This window comes from Lactuca saligna, chromosome 9, assembly GCF_052625555.1.
Source record: "Lactuca saligna cultivar CGN05327 chromosome 9, ASM5262555v1, whole genome shotgun sequence".
Lineage (NCBI taxonomy): Eukaryota > Viridiplantae > Streptophyta > Magnoliopsida > Asterales > Asteraceae > Lactuca > Lactuca saligna.
The window spans coordinates 144,077,498-144,098,788 of NC_136425.1; the positions used below are offsets into that span (position 1 = coordinate 144,077,498).

At 36.3% G+C, this 21,291-nt stretch overlaps 1 protein-coding gene and 1 non-coding gene across 2 annotated transcripts; one reads left to right on the forward strand and one right to left on the reverse strand.

Moving 5' to 3' along the window:
• Window positions 1-7,387: 7,387 nt before the first annotated feature.
• On the forward strand, window positions 7,388-7,494 carry LOC145019127 (small nucleolar RNA R71). Its single transcript, XR_013667445.1, has one exon. It is a non-coding gene; the product is annotated as a small nucleolar RNA R71 (small nucleolar RNA).
• A 9,453-nt stretch (window positions 7,495-16,947) lies between these two features.
• On the reverse strand, window positions 16,948-19,936 carry LOC145015024 (heat shock cognate protein 80). Its single transcript, XM_078973479.1, has 3 exons — window positions 19,688-19,936; window positions 19,022-19,163; window positions 16,948-18,933 (listed from the first exon to the last, which is right to left on the reverse strand). Exons 1-3 carry the CDS (start codon window positions 19,808-19,810, stop codon window positions 17,102-17,104), a joined length of 2,097 nt encoding a protein of 698 aa, XP_078829605.1. The 5' UTR covers window positions 19,811-19,936; the 3' UTR covers window positions 16,948-17,101.
• Between the last annotated feature and the right edge of the window lie 1,355 nt (window positions 19,937-21,291).

The following is a 21,291-nucleotide window of genomic DNA, read 5'->3' on the forward strand; positions in this document are numbered from 1 at the left end:
GATAGTGCAGGACGCACAAGGGAATGCACTTACAAGGACTTCACAAATGGCAAACCCGATTCCTTCGATGGAAGTGGGGGTGTCCTCGCACTAATTCAATGGTTCGATAGAACCGAAGCAATCTTTGAGATTTGTGCTTGCCCCGAAGCGAGTAAAGTCAAGTACGCGACATTCACCTTCATCGGAAGAGCTCTCACTTGGTGGAACGGCAGAGTTAAGTCGCTTACGCTTGCAGTGGCTAACTCGTTAAGTTGGGAGGACTTAAAGAAGATGATGCTGAAGGAATATTGCTCAAGAGGTGAAGTGCAAAAGCTGGAGCAAGAACTATAGAATCTCAGAATGGCAGGCTCCGACCTTACAACTTACACCAACCGATTTTGTGATCTAGCACTCCTTTGTCCCGCTATGGTCACCCCGGAAGACAAAAAGTTGGAGCGATACCTCTGGGGATTGTCCCTCGAAATTCAAGATAGCGTGCTGGCCTCAAGACCAACTACCTTCGACAGCGCCAAGGAGTTAGCACAACAACTCATTGACCATCATGCCAACCATGACACTATAACAACCACCCTTACCCAAGCAAGAGGAGGGAACAGCGAAAGAAAGTTTTTGGACAACAAGAAGGACCAATCAGCCCAAGGCCTCGCTAAGAAGCAACAGATCTTTGCTGTTCATGCTGCCACAACCCTCACCGCGCCAACTCCCATGAAACCATACGCTGGAACACTTCCGAAATGCAACAAGTGTAACTTCCATCACACTGGGGCTTGCCGAAAGATGCATTGCAAAAACTGCGACAGAGAGGGGCACACTGTTCGTTTCTGTAAGGCACCAGCACGACCCATCAACCAGGTCCCTGGCTTTGGAGTAAGCCCAACCTGTTACAAGTGTGGAGAAACGGATCACTTTAAAAGGGAATGCCCAAGAACAAGAGATGCCGGTGGTGGTGGAAGGGTGCTTGCAATCACCGAGGGAGAAACCACCCCGGAATTGCCCGCAAATATCAGTACGTGTTTCTAACATCGACATTTAAAACCCTAATTTCTTTATATGTTAAATCTAGCATCGATTAAAGCATGCATAGTAATACTCATGTGACATCGGGCGAGTTTTTCCTCACCATAATCAATTTCTTGCACTACGAAAAGTTTCCCCCATCTTTCCTCTAAATTCTTGGATCCCCATTCGAAGTGCAAAATTTCGGGACGAAATTCCCTTTAACGGGGGGGTGATGTGACAACCGTCAAATTCTGGTCAATTCAAAGTCAAATAAAGTCAACAGGTCAAACCGGTCAGCTCAACTAGCCCTTGTGTACTAGGACTTACGTTCAGTATTTACTAAACAACTCGCTATTCTGATAAGAAATCATAAATCGAAAAGTACGTACAACTAGATCTCTTTAACCTAAAAACTGTGGTATGTGGCGGCCCAAACCGATAAAACAATGTTGCATACTCATCAGGAGTGTGTAAGATCCTTAAACAAGGCTTAACAGGGTTCACGAACCATGCATTGCGATGCCGGACACTCACAACTATCCCACATGGAACCTCTCTCAATCGTTTTCACTCTATCTCTCTCTATGTCAAACCTCTCCCAAATCTCTCCAAGTATGCGAAATCTCTCTCAAATATCTCTCTGTATTAGAAATCTCTCCAAGAATGTCAAATCTCTCCCAAATCCCTCTAAGTATGTGAAATCTCTCTCAAATATCTCTTTGTATGAGAAATCTCTCCAAGAATGTCAAATCTCTTCCAAATCTCTCCAAGTATGTGAAATCTCTCTCAAATATCTCTCTGTATGAGAAATCTCTCTAAGAATGTCAAATCTCTCCCAAATCTCTCCAAGTATGTGAAAACTCTCGCAAATATCTCTTTGTATGAGAAATCTCTCCAAAAATGTCAAATCTCTCCCAAATCTCTCCAAGTGTGAGAAATCTCTCCCAAATCTCTCTCAAAAGTTTCCCGTAACTTTTTGGAATCATTTGGGTCATTCCGACCCTTAACCGGGTCAAAAACGGCTCAAAACGGGGCGAAAACGAGAAAAATAGGCTTTAGGAACCGAAACCAAGAAGAGAGGCTTCTTAGGCGAGGACCGAGCCTCTGTTGGCTGTGGCACGCGAGGACCGAGCCTCTGTTGGCTGTTTCACGCGAGGACCGAGCCTCTGCCTCTATTCGCTTCTCGCACTCTCTGTTCGCCTTCCGCCTCTCTGTCGCTTCCTCTCCTCTCTGTCTCTACCCGCCTCTCGGTCTCTGCTCTCTCTTCCCGCCTCTCGGTCTCTGCTCTCTCTTCTCTTCTCTCAGTCTCTCTTCTCCTCTCTCGGTTCCCTCTCTCTCTCTCCTTTCTCCCCTCTCGGTTCCTACTCTCCCTCTTCTTCCCTCACGGTTTCTGCCTCCCTCTCTCTCGGTTCAGCATCAGAAGACCGAACCTCGGCCAGAATTCGGAAATTTGTCACTTTTAGCCCATTTTTGATATTTTTAACATTTTAAGCCTGTTTTTCGTGATTTTAAAGCGGGATTTTCTCCAGAAATTATATTTTAACATAATAAACTCTAAATATTCATAATTTAAACATATTTTGATGAAAATCATTATCTAAATAATAAAAATCAAATGGGTGAATTATTAAAGGTGGAGTGTTGACTTTGTCTTATCCAATGTCACAAGCAACCACCCCACACCCACTCTTTGACTAACCACACCTCCCCACCTTACCTAGGTCACTTCAATGTCCCTCACACTCAATTTACACTTATTCTTATGTTTTTAGAGCTGGAACAAACATCCTCTCTCCTCATTTCTCTCATTTGCCCTCATTTCACTAAGTATCAAACACCACTTTTCTCTCAAACTTTTCCCACTCCAATTTTGAGATTCAAGGCTGATTTTCAAGTGTTCTTCCACTCTTAGTAAGTATAATTCATCCTCCTTATGATTATTTCACTTCATTCTACTCAAATCATGAATATCTTACACAAACTCCATCATATTAGCGTTAGAGCTTCGAATCTTCAAGTGATTCTTCAAGTGTTCTTGGGTTGAACACTTCTCTTCTTCAACACTTATCTACTGAAATCACTCAAGGTGAGTTCATACCCCTACATTTTCATGTTTTCTCAAGTTTTCAGGGGGGGGGAATACAAGTTAAAACACCAAGAACATAACTAAAATTTTCTAACAGTCTTCATCAGAAAAGTTCAACTCCATTCACGGACTGTTTTGGACAACTTAAACATTTTATTTTTCAAAACTGTACAAGGTTCAAATAGTTCAAGTTCTTAGCTTTAAAATGACTACTTGCACATCTCCATACGATTTTTCTACAATTTATGGTGAATTTTACAAAACTGCCTATCATTTCAAACACCAATCCGGACCAGTCTGTGATTATGGACTTTTTCACCCAAATTTGAGGTCATTAAAAATCTTGATAAAAATTATGAGTAAACTAGACACATTTTTTGAACTCTCAGAATTTACGGATCTAGTTTTCGACTTCGTATGATTTTTCTATGATTTTTCTAAAACAGTGCTGAAAGACTAAGAATTAATTAACAGCTTCTAACTATCAAAACACTTTGTAACATGTTGAGAAAAGTGTTAAAACTTGGATAACTTCATATATTACATGTATTTCTTGTTATGATATAATTATATAATAGGAAATTACTTGCTGAATTTATAAGAATCCTCCATCATAATCATTAGTACAAGACAAAACAAGTTAAACATAGCTATAATGTACTATACATTTGACTTCCATAGAATGGGATTCTTAAACACCACAAAGAAATATACTAAACTATAATAGGTATAGTTAGAGTACATATACATTTCAAACATTTTAATAAACTATAATAGGTATAGTTTATGATCATTTACATAACATACTCGTACAAAAAGGGGTACAAATACAAAGTGCCGGTTTATTTATACAAAAAGGGGTACAAATACAAAGTGTCGGGTTTATATACAAAAAGTGGTACAAATACAAAGTGCCGGGTCTCTATACAAAAAGGGGTACAAATACAAAGTGCCGGGTCTCTATACAAAAAGGGGTACAAATACAAAGTGTCGGGTCTCTATACAAAAAGGGGTACAAATACAAAGTGTCGGGTCTCTATACAAAAAAGGGGGTACCGATGCAAAGTATCAGGTTCACTTAAGATAGTTATTATGAAATCAAACTATATTTCATCTAGAATTGTTAGACTTCAACTATAGTCGCTGAGCGTATATGTTTGAGTCATATAAGAATTTAGTCTTGATTGGCCTAGAATTGGTGGCGCCCGCCTCATCTCCTGTTCCTCGTTGGGTTGTGGACCTAGGGCAGACCCACTATATTCAACGTTTTATCTAATTTAAACCTTATATAACTTTTATACGCTGGACGATTATAGAGGAACTCTACGGGTTACTCTAGGGTTCATTAATGCATCATATAGGAATATTTCTATTCACACTTAACTAAGAAAATATTGGATTTTCTGGAAATCAAACTATATTTCATCTAGAATTGTTAGACTTCAACTATAGTCGCTGAGCGTATATGTTTGAGTCATATAAGAATCTAGTCTTGATTGGCCTAGAATTGGTGGTGCCCGCCTCATCTCCTGTTCCTCGTTGGGTTGTGGACCTAGGGCAGACCCACTATATTCAACGTTTTATCTAATTTAAATCTTATATAACTTATATACACTGGACGATTATAGAGGAACTCTACGGGTCATTCTAGGGTTCATTAATGCATCATATAGGAATATTTCTATTCACACTTAACTAAGAAAATATTGGATTTTCTGGAAATCAAACTATATCGATTTTACAAGGAAAACGGTTTCTACTTCAAACAAAACTCTTATGAACTCACCAACTTAATTGTTGACACTTTTCAAAACTACTTGTATTCTCAGGAAATCAGGTGAAACAGGAAAACTTCATCGCTTTGAGGATGGGACATTAAACCGTCAACAATTTATTTTTGTCATCATAATGTAATTGACTTTGAATCATGTAAACATATACTTTGGTGTAACTTTTTCAATTATATTTATGATGGTTGTATTTACTTTGAGCACTATTATTTTCATTGTTGTGATACTGTACATGAAGTCCTCCACCCCCGGACGTTTCCGCCATCCTTGGTTTGGGGGTGTGACAGTAAATGATTCCTGCATCTAAGAGTTTGACCACTTCCTTCTTGACTACTTCTTGTATGTTCGGGTTCAACCTTCTTTGGTGTTGCACCACCGGCTTTGCTCCTTCTTCTAGATTGATCTTGTGAGAGCAATAGGATGGGCTTATTCCTTTGATGTCGGTGATGCTCCATGCTATGGCTCGTTTCCGTTTCTTCAACATGTGCACTAGTTCCTCCTTTTCCGACTTGGACAGATCCGAGGCTATGATTACTGGCTTTTGATTGCCTTCTTCCAGAAAAGCATACTCCAAATGGTCTGGTAACGTTTTGAGCTCTGTTTGTTGGTTCTGAGTGACGAACTCGCCGAGTGCAGGTAGGGTACTCGGCGAGTTTGTGGCTGCATTCACGAATTATAACTTTTCTTCAGATATACTCGGCAAGTAGATCGGCCCTACTCGGCGAGTAGGGCTGTCAGATTGCTTCATTATTTCTTCATACTCCGCTTCTTCCAACAGTCTTTCAATTTCTAGTAAATCCTTTTCTGGATCAAATGCTTCATCTAAAGCTGCAAACTTGCTGGAATTTTCCGATATGTCTTCCTCCAATAGTTCATCAAGCATGTCGATTGAGAACGCCATGTTGTCACTGCTCCTAGAGTACTTCATAGCTTGGTCCACCCCGAATGTTACTGAATCGTCCCCGACCCGCAAGGTGAGCTTTGAGTCTCTCATGTCTACTATAGCGCTGGCTGTGTTGAGGAAGGACCTTCCAAGGATGATTGGTACTTGTGGATCCGCCTCCATGTCTAGAATGATGAAATCAGCAGGAAAGACAAATTTATCCACTTTCACTAGCAAATCTTCGCATATGCCTCTTGGGAAGGTGACTGTCTTGTTTGCCAAATGTATTGCCATGCGAATTGGCCTTGGCTCCGGGAGGTCTAGCTTCTTAAAGAATGAGTATGGCATAAGATTCACACTTGCTCCAGAATCAGCTAAGGCATGAATTGCAGCCAAGTTGCCAAATTGGCAAGGTAAAGTCAAGCTCCCCGGATCACCCTTCTTCTTTGGTAGCTTATTTAGCATTGCAGCGGAGCAGTTCTCATTAAGCACTACCTTCTGCACTTCTTCCATCTTTCTTCTATTGGTGAGGAGTTCCTTAAGGAACTTTGCATACTTGGGCATTTTCATGACGGCTTCAATGAACGGTATGTTGATTTGAAGAGTCTTAATGTGGTCTAGAAACTTTTGATATTCCTCTTCCTGCTTCTCTTTCTTGGCTCGGGTTGGGTATGACATTGGAGGCTGGTAAAGCTTTTCAGGAAATTGTTCACATGTTTTTGATGGTGTACTCGCCGAGTCCATCGGCCCTACTCGGCGAGTAGGCCTCTCAGATTGTAACTTTTGGTTTTCTGCTGGTTTTTCCGCTTCTTCCTTCTGTGAGTCCTTGGGTGCTTCAGTCCGAATGGGCGCCAGGGGAATGATTATCTTCCCACTTCTTGTTGTGACAATGTTTATGTGCGCGCCTCGTGGGTTATTTTCGGTTTTGCTAGGGAGTTCACCCGGTGACCTTTGTTAAGTTGTTGAGCAAGTTGCCCAAGTTGTGTTTCTATATTGTGGATAGATGCTTGCTGGTTCCTGAGCATGGTTCTGGTTTCTTGAATAGCAGCATCATGATCACTATGCCTTCTTTCTGAAGCAGCTACAAATTTAGTGAGCATATCTTCTAAGCTTGGCTTCCTTTCTTGCACCAGCTCCTCCTTTTGGTAGAATACTCTCCCTTTTTGTCTATACTTCTCCTCCTTGGCTTTCTTGTATTCTTCGTAAGGAAGCCAATATTTCTTTTGTTTGCGCCAATCTTCATCATATCGGTCTCCACTCGAGTAACACGCTTGCACCTTCTTGTTGCCATTCTCATCCAAATCGCAGTCTCTAGTGAGGTGAGACCCATTGCAGTTTTCACAACCCACCCGAATAGCATGGATCGTTTGATCCATTTTATCCATTCTCTTATCCATGGTTTTTAGCATAGCCATGACCGCGGATAAGTCTTCAGTAGCAGCATAAGCGGCTCCCCTAGTGACATCATGTCTAGGGTTATGGTATTCTCTAGAGTGTTTAGAGAATTCTTCAATCAATTCTTTAATCACCAGGGGCGGCTTCTTTGTAAGTGGGCCTTGCGAGTCTAGCAACTGCCTGGTTGTGACATTGACTCCATCATAGAAGATGGAGACTTCTTGCTGGCTGTTTAGATCATGGTGTGGGCAATTTCTTAGCAGACTCTTGTACCTCTCCCATGGTTCATATAGTGACTCTCCAGCTTGTTGTTCAAAGTTTGCAATGGCCTTCTTCAGCTTGGCTATCTTAGAAGGTGGGAAAAAGTGATCAATAAATTCTTCCTTCATCTTGGCCCAAGTAGTGACTGATCCGGGAGGAAGTGACTTGAGCCAGTCTTTAGCAGCACCCTTGAACGTTACCGGAAGCATACGAAGTAGTTGAGTCTCGCGGGTTACATTTGGAATATTGAAGTAATCAGCTACATCATTGACTTCATCCAAATGCTTGTAGGCATCTTCATGATCTTTCCCATAAAAAGGTATTTCTTTGAGTGAAGCTAGGATATGACCCTTTAGCTCGAAGGTAGCGGTCGCGGGAATTGCGGGTTGCACAAGTCCCGGGCCATTGTCGTCGCGCATCCTCTTCTTCCATTCTCCCATGGGGATTTCATCAATGTTAGCCATTGTGAAAGCTAACTCTTCCTCGGACTCGGTTTCGTGCTCGTACGTTGCCTCCTCTTCTTCCTCGGTCTCGTACCCGATATCTTCTTGAATTGGTTCCTCGATTATCAAAGAGGCGCTAGATGCTCCTGATTTACTGCTCTTCTTCTTCCCAAAAACGGTCTTCAAGTTGGACAAAGGTGACTTCTTTGGTGTACTTGAACTCTCCATGTCCTTTCCTTTGTTCCTTTTCAATGCGGATTCGGGATCTTCAAACGGGGGTACCAGTGGTGTGTTTGATCCTCTGGTCATGAAAGTCCTGAAATAAGTAAAATAAAAGCGTAAAAAGAACAAAAAAAAATGTACTATAAAAATTAAAATTTACTGCTAAATAAACTGCTACTCGGCGAGTATCAGTGGTATTTTGAAAGAGATTCTAAATTTAATAGTAAACTAAAACAGATGCTAAAACCTAATTACTAATTACTAAATTGCAATAAATGAACTCTATGCAAGTAAACTCACACAAAGGATCGAAAAAATTAGGAATTAGATTGATTATTTAAAACCGTTCCCCGACAACGGCGCCAAAAACTTGATGTGTGTAAAATGCACTTGTTTTATCCCTACTTTTAATTAATAAAATTGAACACACAAAGGCAGTGAACCTGTCTTTTAGTGGTATAGATTAGTAAGTAAGGTGTCGAACTCAGGGAACGGAAAATTAAACTAATAACTAATTTTAACTAAAACAACTAATAAAAGTAAAAGGGGTTTCTCTAGTTTTGCAAGACTATAAACTTAGGCACACTAAATTAACTAAATAACTAAAGCAACAACTATTCACCAAATTTGATAAAGATGTTTCTATTTAGGTTCAACCAATTCACTCATATAGTTATTTGTATTTATGGTAGATTAATTGCTATTGGTTACCAATTATAATGGTTAGGTTCATGTTCATTACTCCTAACCCTTAGACAATTAACTAATTTAAGCGGTGATCAAGTGTTTAAACTAATTAATTCCCTAGATTAATGATTTGGATTAAATAAGATTTGTAATGGTCAATTAAGTTATTAATTCAATTAACCTCTTGTTTGATGGTTTCTCAAACAAGCTCACACATTAATCTTCCTATTGTCTTATTAATCTTAGTTTCATAATCATTACTTCTAAGCATATGGTTTAGTGTTCACATAGACATATGAGGTTACCAACTAAGAGATGTTCATGCAACCTAATTGTCTTCCAATTAACAGAAAATAGTAGTGATTAATGCATAAGGTTCTTTAACAAACTTAATTTAATAAATCACCAATAAACAATCAAACAAAAACTAATAATTAAACCATAGGAGTTCCTTGGTATTCCCCAAACAGAAACAAAAACGAATTTAGTTCATAGTTGCAGTAGAAACAAACATAAAAACAAGGTTTACTAAATCAAACATATTCAATTCCTAAATCTAAGTGGTAGGATTAACCTAATTGCTTGAATTCTTCAAAAGATTGAAGCTTAGGGTTCCTTAGCGTCTTCTAGGGCTCTTAGTCGCAGCTTGACCTTCAAAAATCGCCAGGAATGTTGTCCCATTAGATAAGGATTCGTTTTTTATAGATATCCCAAAACAGGGTGTACTCGGCGAGTAGCAGGACCAACTCGCCGAGTAGGTGCATAGTTATCCGTCTTGAATCAGGAATCGTAGCTATCTTCTGGAACATCCTCGTGTACTCGCCGAGTAGAGTCGTCTACTTGCCGAGTAGATGGTCTTTTGTCTCTTATTTTCACTCTTTAGTCTTCAATTGCTTCCCCTTGCTCCCTTTTACTTCCAAGCATATCTTCTGGACTGAAAACAAAATTCAAAACATTTTAAGTACCTTTTGTCCACATTATTCACATAATTAATTAAAAATGATTAAGAATATATGCTAAATAATTAACTAATTATGCACATATCAATCTCTAAGCATCTAAAGAAAGCATCAGATAAACAACTTGAATGAAGTTGTACATGGGAAATCAGAAACCAAAACCGATTTTCTTGAAAATGAAGAAGCAAAAGAGATAAAGACTTGTTAAATATTGTTTGTTCTTCAACTTGCTGAATAAAATTTGAAAATATGAACAAGATGGGGAAAAACTCATAGAAATCTCTTTTCTCCCCAACTTTCTAATATAATCTATCAAAATAGATGAAAATGAGATCTGGTAAAGTCTTTTTAAGACTTGAGGGTTGCTCAAATGAACTAAAACAAAATGTATCTAGACATCTGAGGCAAAAAACAATGCAGGTCTGAAGATCTAAGAGAGAAAACTCAAACAGATCATAACACTCAGCAGATCAAGAGATCTGAACGATGGTTAGACAGATCTGAAAATATCTTGTCAATAACCAAATCGATTTGAGCAAATCTTGGCCAAAGCCAAACGGATCTGAACCAAATGGTGCTAGAAAATGAACAGGAAAACCTGATGTGAAGAACAACAGATCTAAGAGAAAAACGAGCTTGAAATCAACTGAGGCTTTTGCTACTTGCTCGAATCCAGGATGGCGCCAAATGATGCGACATCGACCTCCGGCGAGTCTTCTGGTCTTCTGCTACGGCGGAGATCTGGATATCACAATGCAAACCCGTTAGAGCCGACTCAAGGACTGTGCTCCGGGAGCGGGCTCCGACAGTCAAGTTAGATCAACTAGAAGATCTGAGATGGTCCTCCATAGCTGGAGAGAACCATCTTGGTGCTAGTGGTGGTGTATGGTGTCTAACGGCGACGGGTGGCGGCTGAGCCACCCGACCGGAGTATAATGGCGGTTGAGCCATGGGGGAAGATCTGGGAAAGGTCCCTCTCCATTGAGGAGATATTATTCATTATATAGGGGACAATTAGGTCAGGCCTTGGGCCAGCCCAATTCAGGCCCAACTAGCAAGGAGTTGGGCAAGGCCGCCCGGAGGCGCCGGGCGGGACTGGCAGGCACGCTCCAATCAGGGCTGGAGAGGATGGCAAGGGAGTGTCAGGCGAGGGAGCGTCTGGCCGAGCCGGCAGGAGAGTCCCAGCAAGGCTGGCAAGGGAGCTTCAGGCAAGGCTGGCAGGAGCGCGTCAGACCAAGCTGGCGCGCTAGAGCAGTCTAGGCCACGACAGTGGACCATATCTCATCAATATATATATATATATATATATATATATATATATATATATATACTAGTTGTGTACCCGCGCAAAGCGGCGGGAGGAAATTGTTTCCAAACAATGATTAATTCATTTTAGTGAATAGTTTGTTTGTTTATACAACGTTAAACCATAGAAATCATTACGTATCAACCAAGTTAAACCATAAAAACTATAACGTATCAACCAAGTTACAAAATATTGATAATTCTTTAGTTCTTACAATATCAAAAACTGGTAATTCATTTTTGTGTCACTTCCTTGCAAATTGCAATTAAGCAATCAAAATTTTAACTTCAAATAACTATAACATCTTAACTTGTTTCGAAACGTTGACCGGTTTGATGGATTGTGGGTTTGTAATATTTAACCCGGTTTTTTTAATTCCACTCTATGTTGAGCTTCTTTTCTGGTCCTGAAACCAAATTTATATTATAATCTTAACACAATTGTTTATCAAGAGTAGTTTCCTTTCCGTTAATAGTTTCGCTTAGGCAATAATTTTTTCGAGGATAACGAATAGTATGTATATCAGAGATTGGTTTCCTAAGACATTTTGTATTGAAATAGAGTTTACAAAATAATTTCAAACAATTTCCTTTAGAAGCAATTGCTTAGGTTTGTGAAGTCGTCGTATCAACAGTATATAGCAACTTAGAAGTTTTTGTTGATCTGTTGTCATTTCTAGTTCTATTTTTTGTATCTAACAGGCAATGAGTTTAACTAATACAAATGAAAGTTTTAGTTCTAGTTCTCATTTGAAGGGTTCTCTTGTGTCATTATTTTTTCCTTTATAGTAGAGAATTTAGTAAATGCATTTAGTTAAAACTTGTTCATTTTTTATTTTCTATTATAAAAAATTAGAAAATGTGTTTATATGTCTATTTATCTATCATTTTTATTTTTTAGATTTTTTAGAAAAGATGAGGGTGGTAAGTTGAGGACTTTTGTAAATGAAAGTTCACTTGTCTCAAATTTATTAAAAAAAAAGGCAATTGAATTTAAGTAGGACTTTTGTATGCATTGTTTATAATCTTGCTTTATACAAATTATTCTTTCAACAATTCATGAATAAACATATATTTTTAAAACTTACAGATTACACCCAACTAAATATAAACCCAATTAACCAAATAAATAATACCCGTATTCCATGTATATCAATTCAACCTCCTTGTTAATAACATCAACCTTAAATAATGAACTACAAAGGATTTCCTGTTAACTACTAAAATTTTGAAGAACTGTTGAATAAGCAAAAGTTTGGAAAACGATACCCTGTAATATCTACAAAAGAATCATTAACTTTTTGTATATTATCTTCAATAAAGTAAATAAAAAAATAATATTTTTTTTCCTGCAACTCTGTTAGCAGATGTAGTATTTATTTACATTACAACAATGTAAATTATGATCTACCCAACTATAACATTGTATTTACAAGTTATCTCTTACCTTCTACTTTAAAAGGGTCTCTCGTACCAATGAAAATTTCTTTCTGTTGGAGTGACATTGCTATGATAGAGTAGATTTTTCAAAATACACTGCTCCTACTGCTCCTACATGAAGAAATGAAAGTCTGGCCACCAAATTAGTGAAAGTTGAAACAGAAAAGAACTTCCATTAAAAAAAGCAATATCAAGATCATTTTTGCCTTAAAAATTACCATTTTACCCTTGAAAAGTTCAAATAAAAGCATAACGTAGGAACCAACTTTCTAATTTCCTCTTATCCTATGATTGGTCTGAAAAAAAAATTAAAAAAGAAATGTTATAAACATTAATTAAGTATAATAGAAATAAATGAATTGTTTTCATATGGTGTGGTATACTATTCCTTTTTAGTTTTTTCCAAGTGCAAAATGAGCATTATCAAATTTTAAAGTCTAAAATCTTAATTTAAACTGCATAGAGACCAAAATGAATAAAGTTCAGACCAAATTTGTAAATGATCTTTTTAGACCAAAATTGAAAAATTAGTTGTACTCACGGACGAAAAATGTAAATTAACTCTTCTGTATTTAACTTTAAAATGACAATTTTAATTTATTGGAACAGTAGCCATTTGAAATTGTGGTTGTTGCATTTGAGGCTATTGGGATTTTATTTTTAGTTTTTAAAACCAAAACCAAACCAAATCTAGACAATCAAGTTGTTTAAAACAAAATGGTTTTTCAGCATTTTAATGTTCTGAAAGTCTCAACCAACTAACATTAACTTCACTGCTACTATTATGCAGCTTAGTTTATGTTTGTCTCGATTGAGTTACAAAAAACAAGATGCTTAGACTATATATATGGTTACCAAAGCAATAAACACTTTAATAAGAAAATGACTTGGTTTTCAGAAGCTTTAGTACATCTTTTCATTAGGCCCATATTGGATGTACATGTGTTCATTCACACACACACACACACACACAGTAACATAAACAAAACACATACATATATTATTATATTATAGCTACATAACATATAGTAATTCTAGCTTCTTAAGTACCTTCTAGTGGAACATCCTTTGAGACTCTTAACATGCTCCCCAAACATGTGATTGCTGAGCCTGGAGTAATAAATATAAAAGCAAACCAGATTCCCTAAAACACACTTTCAAGAACATAAATATAAACATATACCATCATATACTCGGGAAAGAATGCCAAACACCAAATCAGATTCACTTGCCTAACCATGAATACATAACCCTATCAAATATCAATCCAAGTTCCTGCATAGCCTGCAAGAATTTCATTTAAAACATAAGTCCAGAAAAAATGGTGCATAAAGTAAAACATTAATAAATGGTATAACCTGCAAGAAATTCCTTCTAATCACTTATCCAACATTGGATGATACGTAGCTTTTCCTTGATATTCAATGCACATAGAAATGTGGATTATGTTCCTAACATTACAAATCTACAAAAATAAATCATTTAGGGTCTGAATTTTACTTTTAAAATGACAAATAAAGAGAAACATAAAAGATCGAAGATGAGTTGAGTTAGATTAGGGTTCCTTTTGGGGGGAATGTGAAACCCATTCACATAATCTGTATTGAAAGGCTTTAGACCGTCACCATTTCTTGTAAAATCGAAAGAACAAAACTTTGAGACAAAACTTCAACATAATAAAAAAAAACTAAAAAACTATCAATTACCCTAAACCCAAAGTCTCGACTGATTTGGATCTTTTGCCATAGTTAATGGATCTTGAAGACGTGTCGTGGCTAGGGTTTCATGTGTCTATATGTGGGGAATGGTGTGTATGGTGGTGGAAAAGATGCAGTAGGAGTTCCTTTCTATAGATATCGGCGGGGCTGGTCTTGTGATGCCATGGCGGTGGTAGGGAGGCAAACGATGATGGATAGTGTTGCTGAAATATGGTTGTCCTTGTGTTGGTGAGTGACGGTTAGTGTTAGTGTGAAAGAGTGGTGAACAATTTGATGGTTGTGAGAAGGGATTTAGGGTTTCCTATCAATATTAGTGGGTGGGATTCATCATTTCACAAACCGTGGGCGTGGTGTCTTCGTTGTGGTAGGCGATTGTTGTCTTTCCCGAAGGAATGAAAAGAAAGTGTAAAGATTGGATTGCTATACATCAGAGAAGGCAGAGAAGATGGAGTCATGGGTTACGGGAGACAATTTAGGGAAGAGCGGATTGATATTGACGTCAAAGAGTGTTACCATATAAATTTTTCTTAAAGCATTTTAAAATTTTACATCGTTCTTAAGTGGTTGTACCTCTTAAATTTCAAGAAATGGGCAATATGCTTTATATAATAGTAAAGATATATATATATATATATATATATATATATATATATATATATATATATATATATATATATATATATATATATTTACATTGTAATTGCCTAAGGTTCTTAAACTCAACCCCATAATTTTATTACTTCCAAAATCTTTGAACTTTCACCAATATCTTTCTTTTACATCACGTATTTGTATTGAATACCGCCAGATAGACTTCATATCCTACTGCTACAAATGAAATGATGTAGGAGAAATATAATGATGAATTTCCAAAAGTTTTTGAAGTAAATCAAGTTTATGGATAAAGTTTAAGAACCTTGCATGATTGCAATGAAAATTTAATGCAAAATGATCTAGTTTGATGAGGTTAGGTACCTAAGCTTATATAAGGTTGTTAGGTATATTCACTTTACCCTATATATATATATATATATATATATATATATATATATATATATATATATATGGTTAGATTCATTTGAGACCACCAATATTTTGTGAGACCGTGAAACGCCTTTTTTTTTTTTTTAGTTAATTCATGTTCCGAAAATAATATTTAAAAAAAGAATTTTTTGATTTTTCCATTTATTTTTCATTTTAAAATTATTTATAGAATATGTACAGTGTAATATTCTATTTAGAATATTTCACGTATTTTTCAAAAAAAATAGAATTTATTTTTATTTTTTTTAGTTAATTCAAGTTCCGAAAATAATATTTAAAAAAAGAATTTTTAGATTTTTCCATTTATTTTGCATTTTAAAATTATTTTTTAGAATATGTCAATGTAATATTCTATTTAGAATATTTCGCGTATTTTTCAAAAAAAAAACGGAATTTTTTTTTTTTTAAATATTTTTTTATATTTTTTTAGTTAATTCAAATTCCGAAAATAATATTTAAAAAAAGAATTTTTGGATTTTTCCATTTATTTTGCATTTTAAAATTATTTTAGATTTGGTCTTACGGTCTCACAAAACTAAATGGTCTCAATTGAACATGAACCTATATATATATATATATATATATATATATATATATATATATATATATATATATATATATATATATATATATATATATATATATATATATATATATATATATATAACAATTAAAATTACTAATAATTATGCCTATGAATCACACAAAAGTCAGGTCTATAATCATAAATAATATCATGTAACATAACTTTTTTTCATTAAAAATTTAAAAGATGACAAAATCATATTAATTGTGCTGGGCATTAGGCACACATCACATGCTGTAGCCAAGTGTAGTGCTTTCTTGGGCCATTTGGCAGATAGATGGATCTGGCACAAGAAAAAACTAAAAAAGACGAGAAGCCCAGTCACGTGCATGTTCTCCCCATCTTCTTTCTATAACTTCATCGTTGCCAATCTACCATTCCATTACTGATTTCGATTCTGTTTCTAGTCGGAATCTGTACACAAAGGTATGATTTGCTTACACTCTATTCTTGATGGTTTTCTAAAACGATAGAATCTTCCCCCAAAATCTGATTTCTTCATATGGATGGATGGGTATGAATCACATACATAATCAGTTTGTATTGAAACAGAAACAGATCTCCAATGTGAAATCAAGTTAGATAGATCATAAATCTTGGATCTTGTATTGTTCATTCTTGCATTGTTTGTCTACTTGCAAACAGAGACTGTATGTGATTTCATTTCTACAGCAAGTTTATGTGTTTTGTTAAGTCAAGTACCGAGTAGTGTTTGTTTCTCTATGTATATAATTAAATTCATTTCATTCGTTCTCTATCTATATAAGTTTAATTTATATTGGAATGCAGGAAAAGCTTCAGTTGGCATTGTTTAACTGTAAACACTGAAATTATGTTTTTCCATGTGTTAATTAAGATTTGCTTCTTGTGTATTTCTACTAACATTGTAATGGCGAAAATAAATTTAGTTTAATTTCAGCTTTTTATATGATCTGAATCACCAAGGTAGAAAGCGCGAGAGACAACAAGTGAAGCAAATGGTGGTGGCTACTTTAACTGAAATCTTGTATTATAGATCTTTTCAAGCAATGTTACTTCAGAGTTTTAGACTATTATCGACAAGGCGATTAATTACTAACTCCGTCCATGTGGATGTGGATAATATTCGTTTCCTAAATAGATAGATAGATAAACTAAATTCGTGATTCATAGAATTAAAATAAAAAACCTGATAACATGTCTTGTTCATTAAACATCAAAAAAAAGAAGTTTTGAGACAACAAAAAAAGACTAGAGAATGTTTATGAAGCAAGGTAAGAAGAAGGTATTGTTAATTTGGGAAATTAGTCAACCTCTTCCATCTTGCTCTCAGCATCGACATCAGCCTCCTCAAGAGCAGGGATGTCAGCATCACCATCAACAGTGTCCTCATCAATGCTCAAACCAAGCTTCAACATCCTGTGAATCCTGTTTCCAAACGTGTTTGGCTCATCCAGACTGAATCCTGATGTCAGCAACGAAGTCTCAAACAGCAAAAGAACCAAATCCTTCACAGACTTATCATTCTTATCAGCCTCAGCTCTCTTTCTCAACTCCTCCATGATGGAGTTCTCAGGGTTGATCTCCATTGTCTTCTTGCTCGACATGTATCCAGCCATGCTTGAATCCCTCAAAGCCTGAGCCTTCATGATTCTCTCCATGTTTGCTGTCCATCCGTATTCACCTGTCACCAAACAGCATGGAGAATCCACCACACGATCCGAAACAACCACCTTCTCCACCTTGTCTCCCAACACATCCTTAATCACCTTGCAAAGACCTTCAAACTTCTCCTTCAATGCATCCTGCTTCTGCTTCTCGTCTTCACTCTCATCAAGTTTCAGACCTTCTTTGGTTGCTGAAACAAGCTTCTTCCCCTCAAACTCCTTCAACTGACCAACTGCATACTCATCAATGGCATCCACCATGTACAAAACCTCAATCCCCTTCTTCTTAAGCTTCTCAAGGAATGGAGAGTTCTCCACTGCCTTCTTGCTTTCACCTGTGATGTAGTAAATGTCACTTTGCCCCTCCTTCATTCTGGTTACATAGTCCTTCAAGCTTGTCATCTCATCTCCACTTTTGGTGGAATGGTAACGAAGTAATTCAGCCAACTTGGTTTTGTTTGTAGAATCCTCATGGATTCCAAGCTTCAAATTCTTGGAGAAAGCCTCGTAGAACTTGGCATAATCTTCCTTGTTCTCAGCAATCTCCTGGAAAAGCTCCACACACTTCTTCACCAAATTCTTGCGGATCACCTTCAAGATCTTGTTTTGTTGCAACATCTCTCTGGAGATGTTAAGAGGAAGGTCCTCGGAATCAACGATTCCCTTTACGAAACTCAAATACTCCGGAATCAGCTCTTCACAGTTGTCCATGATGAAGACACGACGAACATAAAGCTTGATGTTGTTTGGCTTCTTTTTGGTGTCAAAGAGGTCGAAAGGTGCTCTTTTGGGAACAAAAAGAATGGCTTTGAATTCCAGTTGACCTTCAACTGAAAAATGCTTCACATTCAAATGCTCCTCCCAGTCATTTGTCAGACTCTTGTAGAAAGCAGCATACTCTTCCTTTGTAATCTCTTCTGGCTTCCTCATCCAGATTGGTTTCTGTTTGTTGACCAAAGACCATTCATGAGACACTTCCTTGATTGTCTTCTTCTTCTTCTCTTCCTTCTCCTTCTCTTCATCAACTTCCTCAACCTTGCCTTCCTCATCCTTCTTCTCTTCTTCATCTTCATCATCAGAGATTTCTTTTTCTGTGGTCTTCTCAACCCATAGGGAGATTGGGTAGCTGATGAACTCTGAGTGTTTCTTGATCAGATCTTTAAGCCTGCGCTCTTCAAGGTATTCAAGCTGGTCTTCTTTCAAGTAAAGCGTCATTTTAGTCCCTCTTCCGAGGACTTCACCAGAAGTATCACGAGTCACTGTGAATGACCCTCCAGCTTGGGACTCCCAGACATACTGCTCATCATCATTGTGCTTGGTTGTCACCACAACTTTGTCTGCAACCAAGTAAGCAGAGTAGAAACCAACACCGAATTGTCCAATCATGCTGACATCAGCGCCGGCAGTGATAGCTTCCATGAACTCTTTGGTTCCGGATCTTGCGATGGTACCCAAATTGTTCACCAAATCTGAGATTGTAATTGAAAATTGTTAGAACACAGTTTTATAAAAGTTTATAAAGAGATTGGTAGAGTTTGGATTATAAAAATTACTCACCAGCCTTGGTCATTCCAACTCCGCTATCAATGATGGTCAATGTGTTTGAAGCTTTGTCGGGGATAATATGGATGAAAAGCTCCGGCTGGCCATCTAGCTTACTCTTATCAGTCAAGCTTTCAAAGCGAATCTTGTCCAGAGCCTATAACGAATGTTCGATGTTAATAACCCAATGACAAAATTGCATTAACGAACATAGACATACACGTATATAAACACATGTGTCTCATACAGAGATACTCTGGAGATCACAAATTTTTTAAATTTAAATTCTGCAAAAATACACGTTTACCTCTACAATTATAGACAACTGTTAAAGTACTGAAGTAACGGGAGTAATCAAACTACTTATTAGCCTATCATATTGGATCGTTACCATATATAAACCTACAACCTCCGATACATGTTGAAGTAGATATCGAGAGCAACGAGAAACGTATAAATAGTTGAATAGATCTATGAAAATCAACAAACGTTTTATTGTCAAGTCATATTAATGTAAATCATACCCTATCTTCACTAGATACAAAGAAACAAAGCATACATAAACCTTAGAAATACTCGCATATCAAATTAACAACATAACAAAAACATCGGACAAGTTAAAAGCGGATACAGAAATGATCCGCTAATGTAATCATGTAACAAAGCGAGACGAAGACTTACATCGGATGAGTTACTGATGAGCTCACGAAGAAAGATCTCCTTGTTACTGTAAAAGGTGTTGATGATAAGACTCAACAACTGGTTGATCTCCGCTTGAAAGGCAAACGTCTCTGTGTCCCCCATTGACGAGTTTACTCAATAAACAAAGAATCGTAGAGTATAAGAACGAGATTTTTGAATCTTTGGCCTTGAGGACTTGAAGATGGAGTAGATCGGGAGAGGAGGCGGAGAGGATATATTAGGGTTTATTGATGGGGTTATTCTAGATCCTTCTATAGAACGACCGATACTTTTGATGATGTAAATTAAATGTGACCCTTAAGTTTAGATATTTGCATAAATGCCCTATAAAATATGTTTTTTCGCATTTAAACCATTTTGCTATTCTAATAATTGGCGCATTGGTATAATCAAATAAATTATCCAACCTTTAAAATGGTTTGATGATAAAAAAAAAATGTATAGGTTTAAATCTAATGACATATAATTAAACCATCTCTGTCCTTTCATAAAAGTAGACAATTCATATATAATGAATTACGAAAAAATTAAAAGGATCTTTCAATACGTTAAAATATTAAAAATATATATATTATATTTTGTCATGATACTTAGATTATAATTCAATGTAAACAAATGTTATTTATTAAAGAAACAATTTGTATCAACATTATTATGAATGAATAATTAATTCTCTAAGTTATAATTATGTTTATTCGGTTATATTGCTTATCCCTTTGTTTGACAACATTGGTCATTATATTTTGTGAAGACTTACTTTAGGATATTGTCATTCTAAAGGGCTGAATTTAATAAACAAAAAGTATAGAGGGGACTAAACAAACTTTTGCATACTTCTACGCATAACACCACCTATGGCATAGCCTCCACCAAACTTGCTATGAATTATTTCCATTTCAAACCTTTGAATAATGGACAATTTATGGATAGACCTCCCATTTCAATAAAACTTTTAGGATCTTTTTGGTTGGATGAAATCAAATGTTAAGAGAATAGAATTAACCAAGTAATGGAATGAACAAGGAAATTGAAAGAGCCATTACAATTCCATATCCATGTTTGGTTAATCGATTAGAATGAATTGGATCGTTAATCAGTGTTGTTTGGTAGGTCGAAAATGACAAATGAATAGAATCAAATTCATCAAAAATGACTAAAATACATATAATTTACAATTTAAGCAACATTATACGGTTAGATTTTATATCATATTAAATAAACAGGGAATGAAATTTGGATTTCATAACATTAATGGAAATAATTAATACAAACAACTTCTTTCGTGTCGATAATATCATTTTGTTTACAATATGTTGTTGATATTTTCTTTCTTGCTTGTGATATCTTCTTTTTTACAAAAATATTTGTGTCTACCCAACGTAAATAAATATATTATGGTTAAAATCATAATGTTTACAACTTAAAAAGATGCAAATTGAGATAAACTCTCAGTGCAAAATGAAGATAAAGTTTAAAATATTTATATCTACCCATGATAAATAAACATGTCATTCTTCTTCTATTTTTAATATACGTCGGCTTTTAAAAACATGCAGAAAACAATCATTTGGTTGTTCATTTGT

Excerpts from the sequence above, each read along its gene's own strand:
- LOC145015024 (XM_078973479.1), bottom strand. The coding sequence starts at position 19,810 with ATGGGGGACACAGAGACGTTTGCCTTTCAAGCGGAGATCAACCAGTTG. Across the intron at positions 19,164-19,687 it reads TCATCAGTAACTCATCCGAT|GCTCTGGACAAGATTCGCTT; the intron begins GTAAGTCTTCGT and ends CATTCGTTATAG. Across the intron at positions 18,934-19,021 it reads AGTTGGAATGACCAAGGCTG|ATTTGGTGAACAATTTGGGT; the intron begins GTGAGTAATTTT and ends TTACAATCTCAG.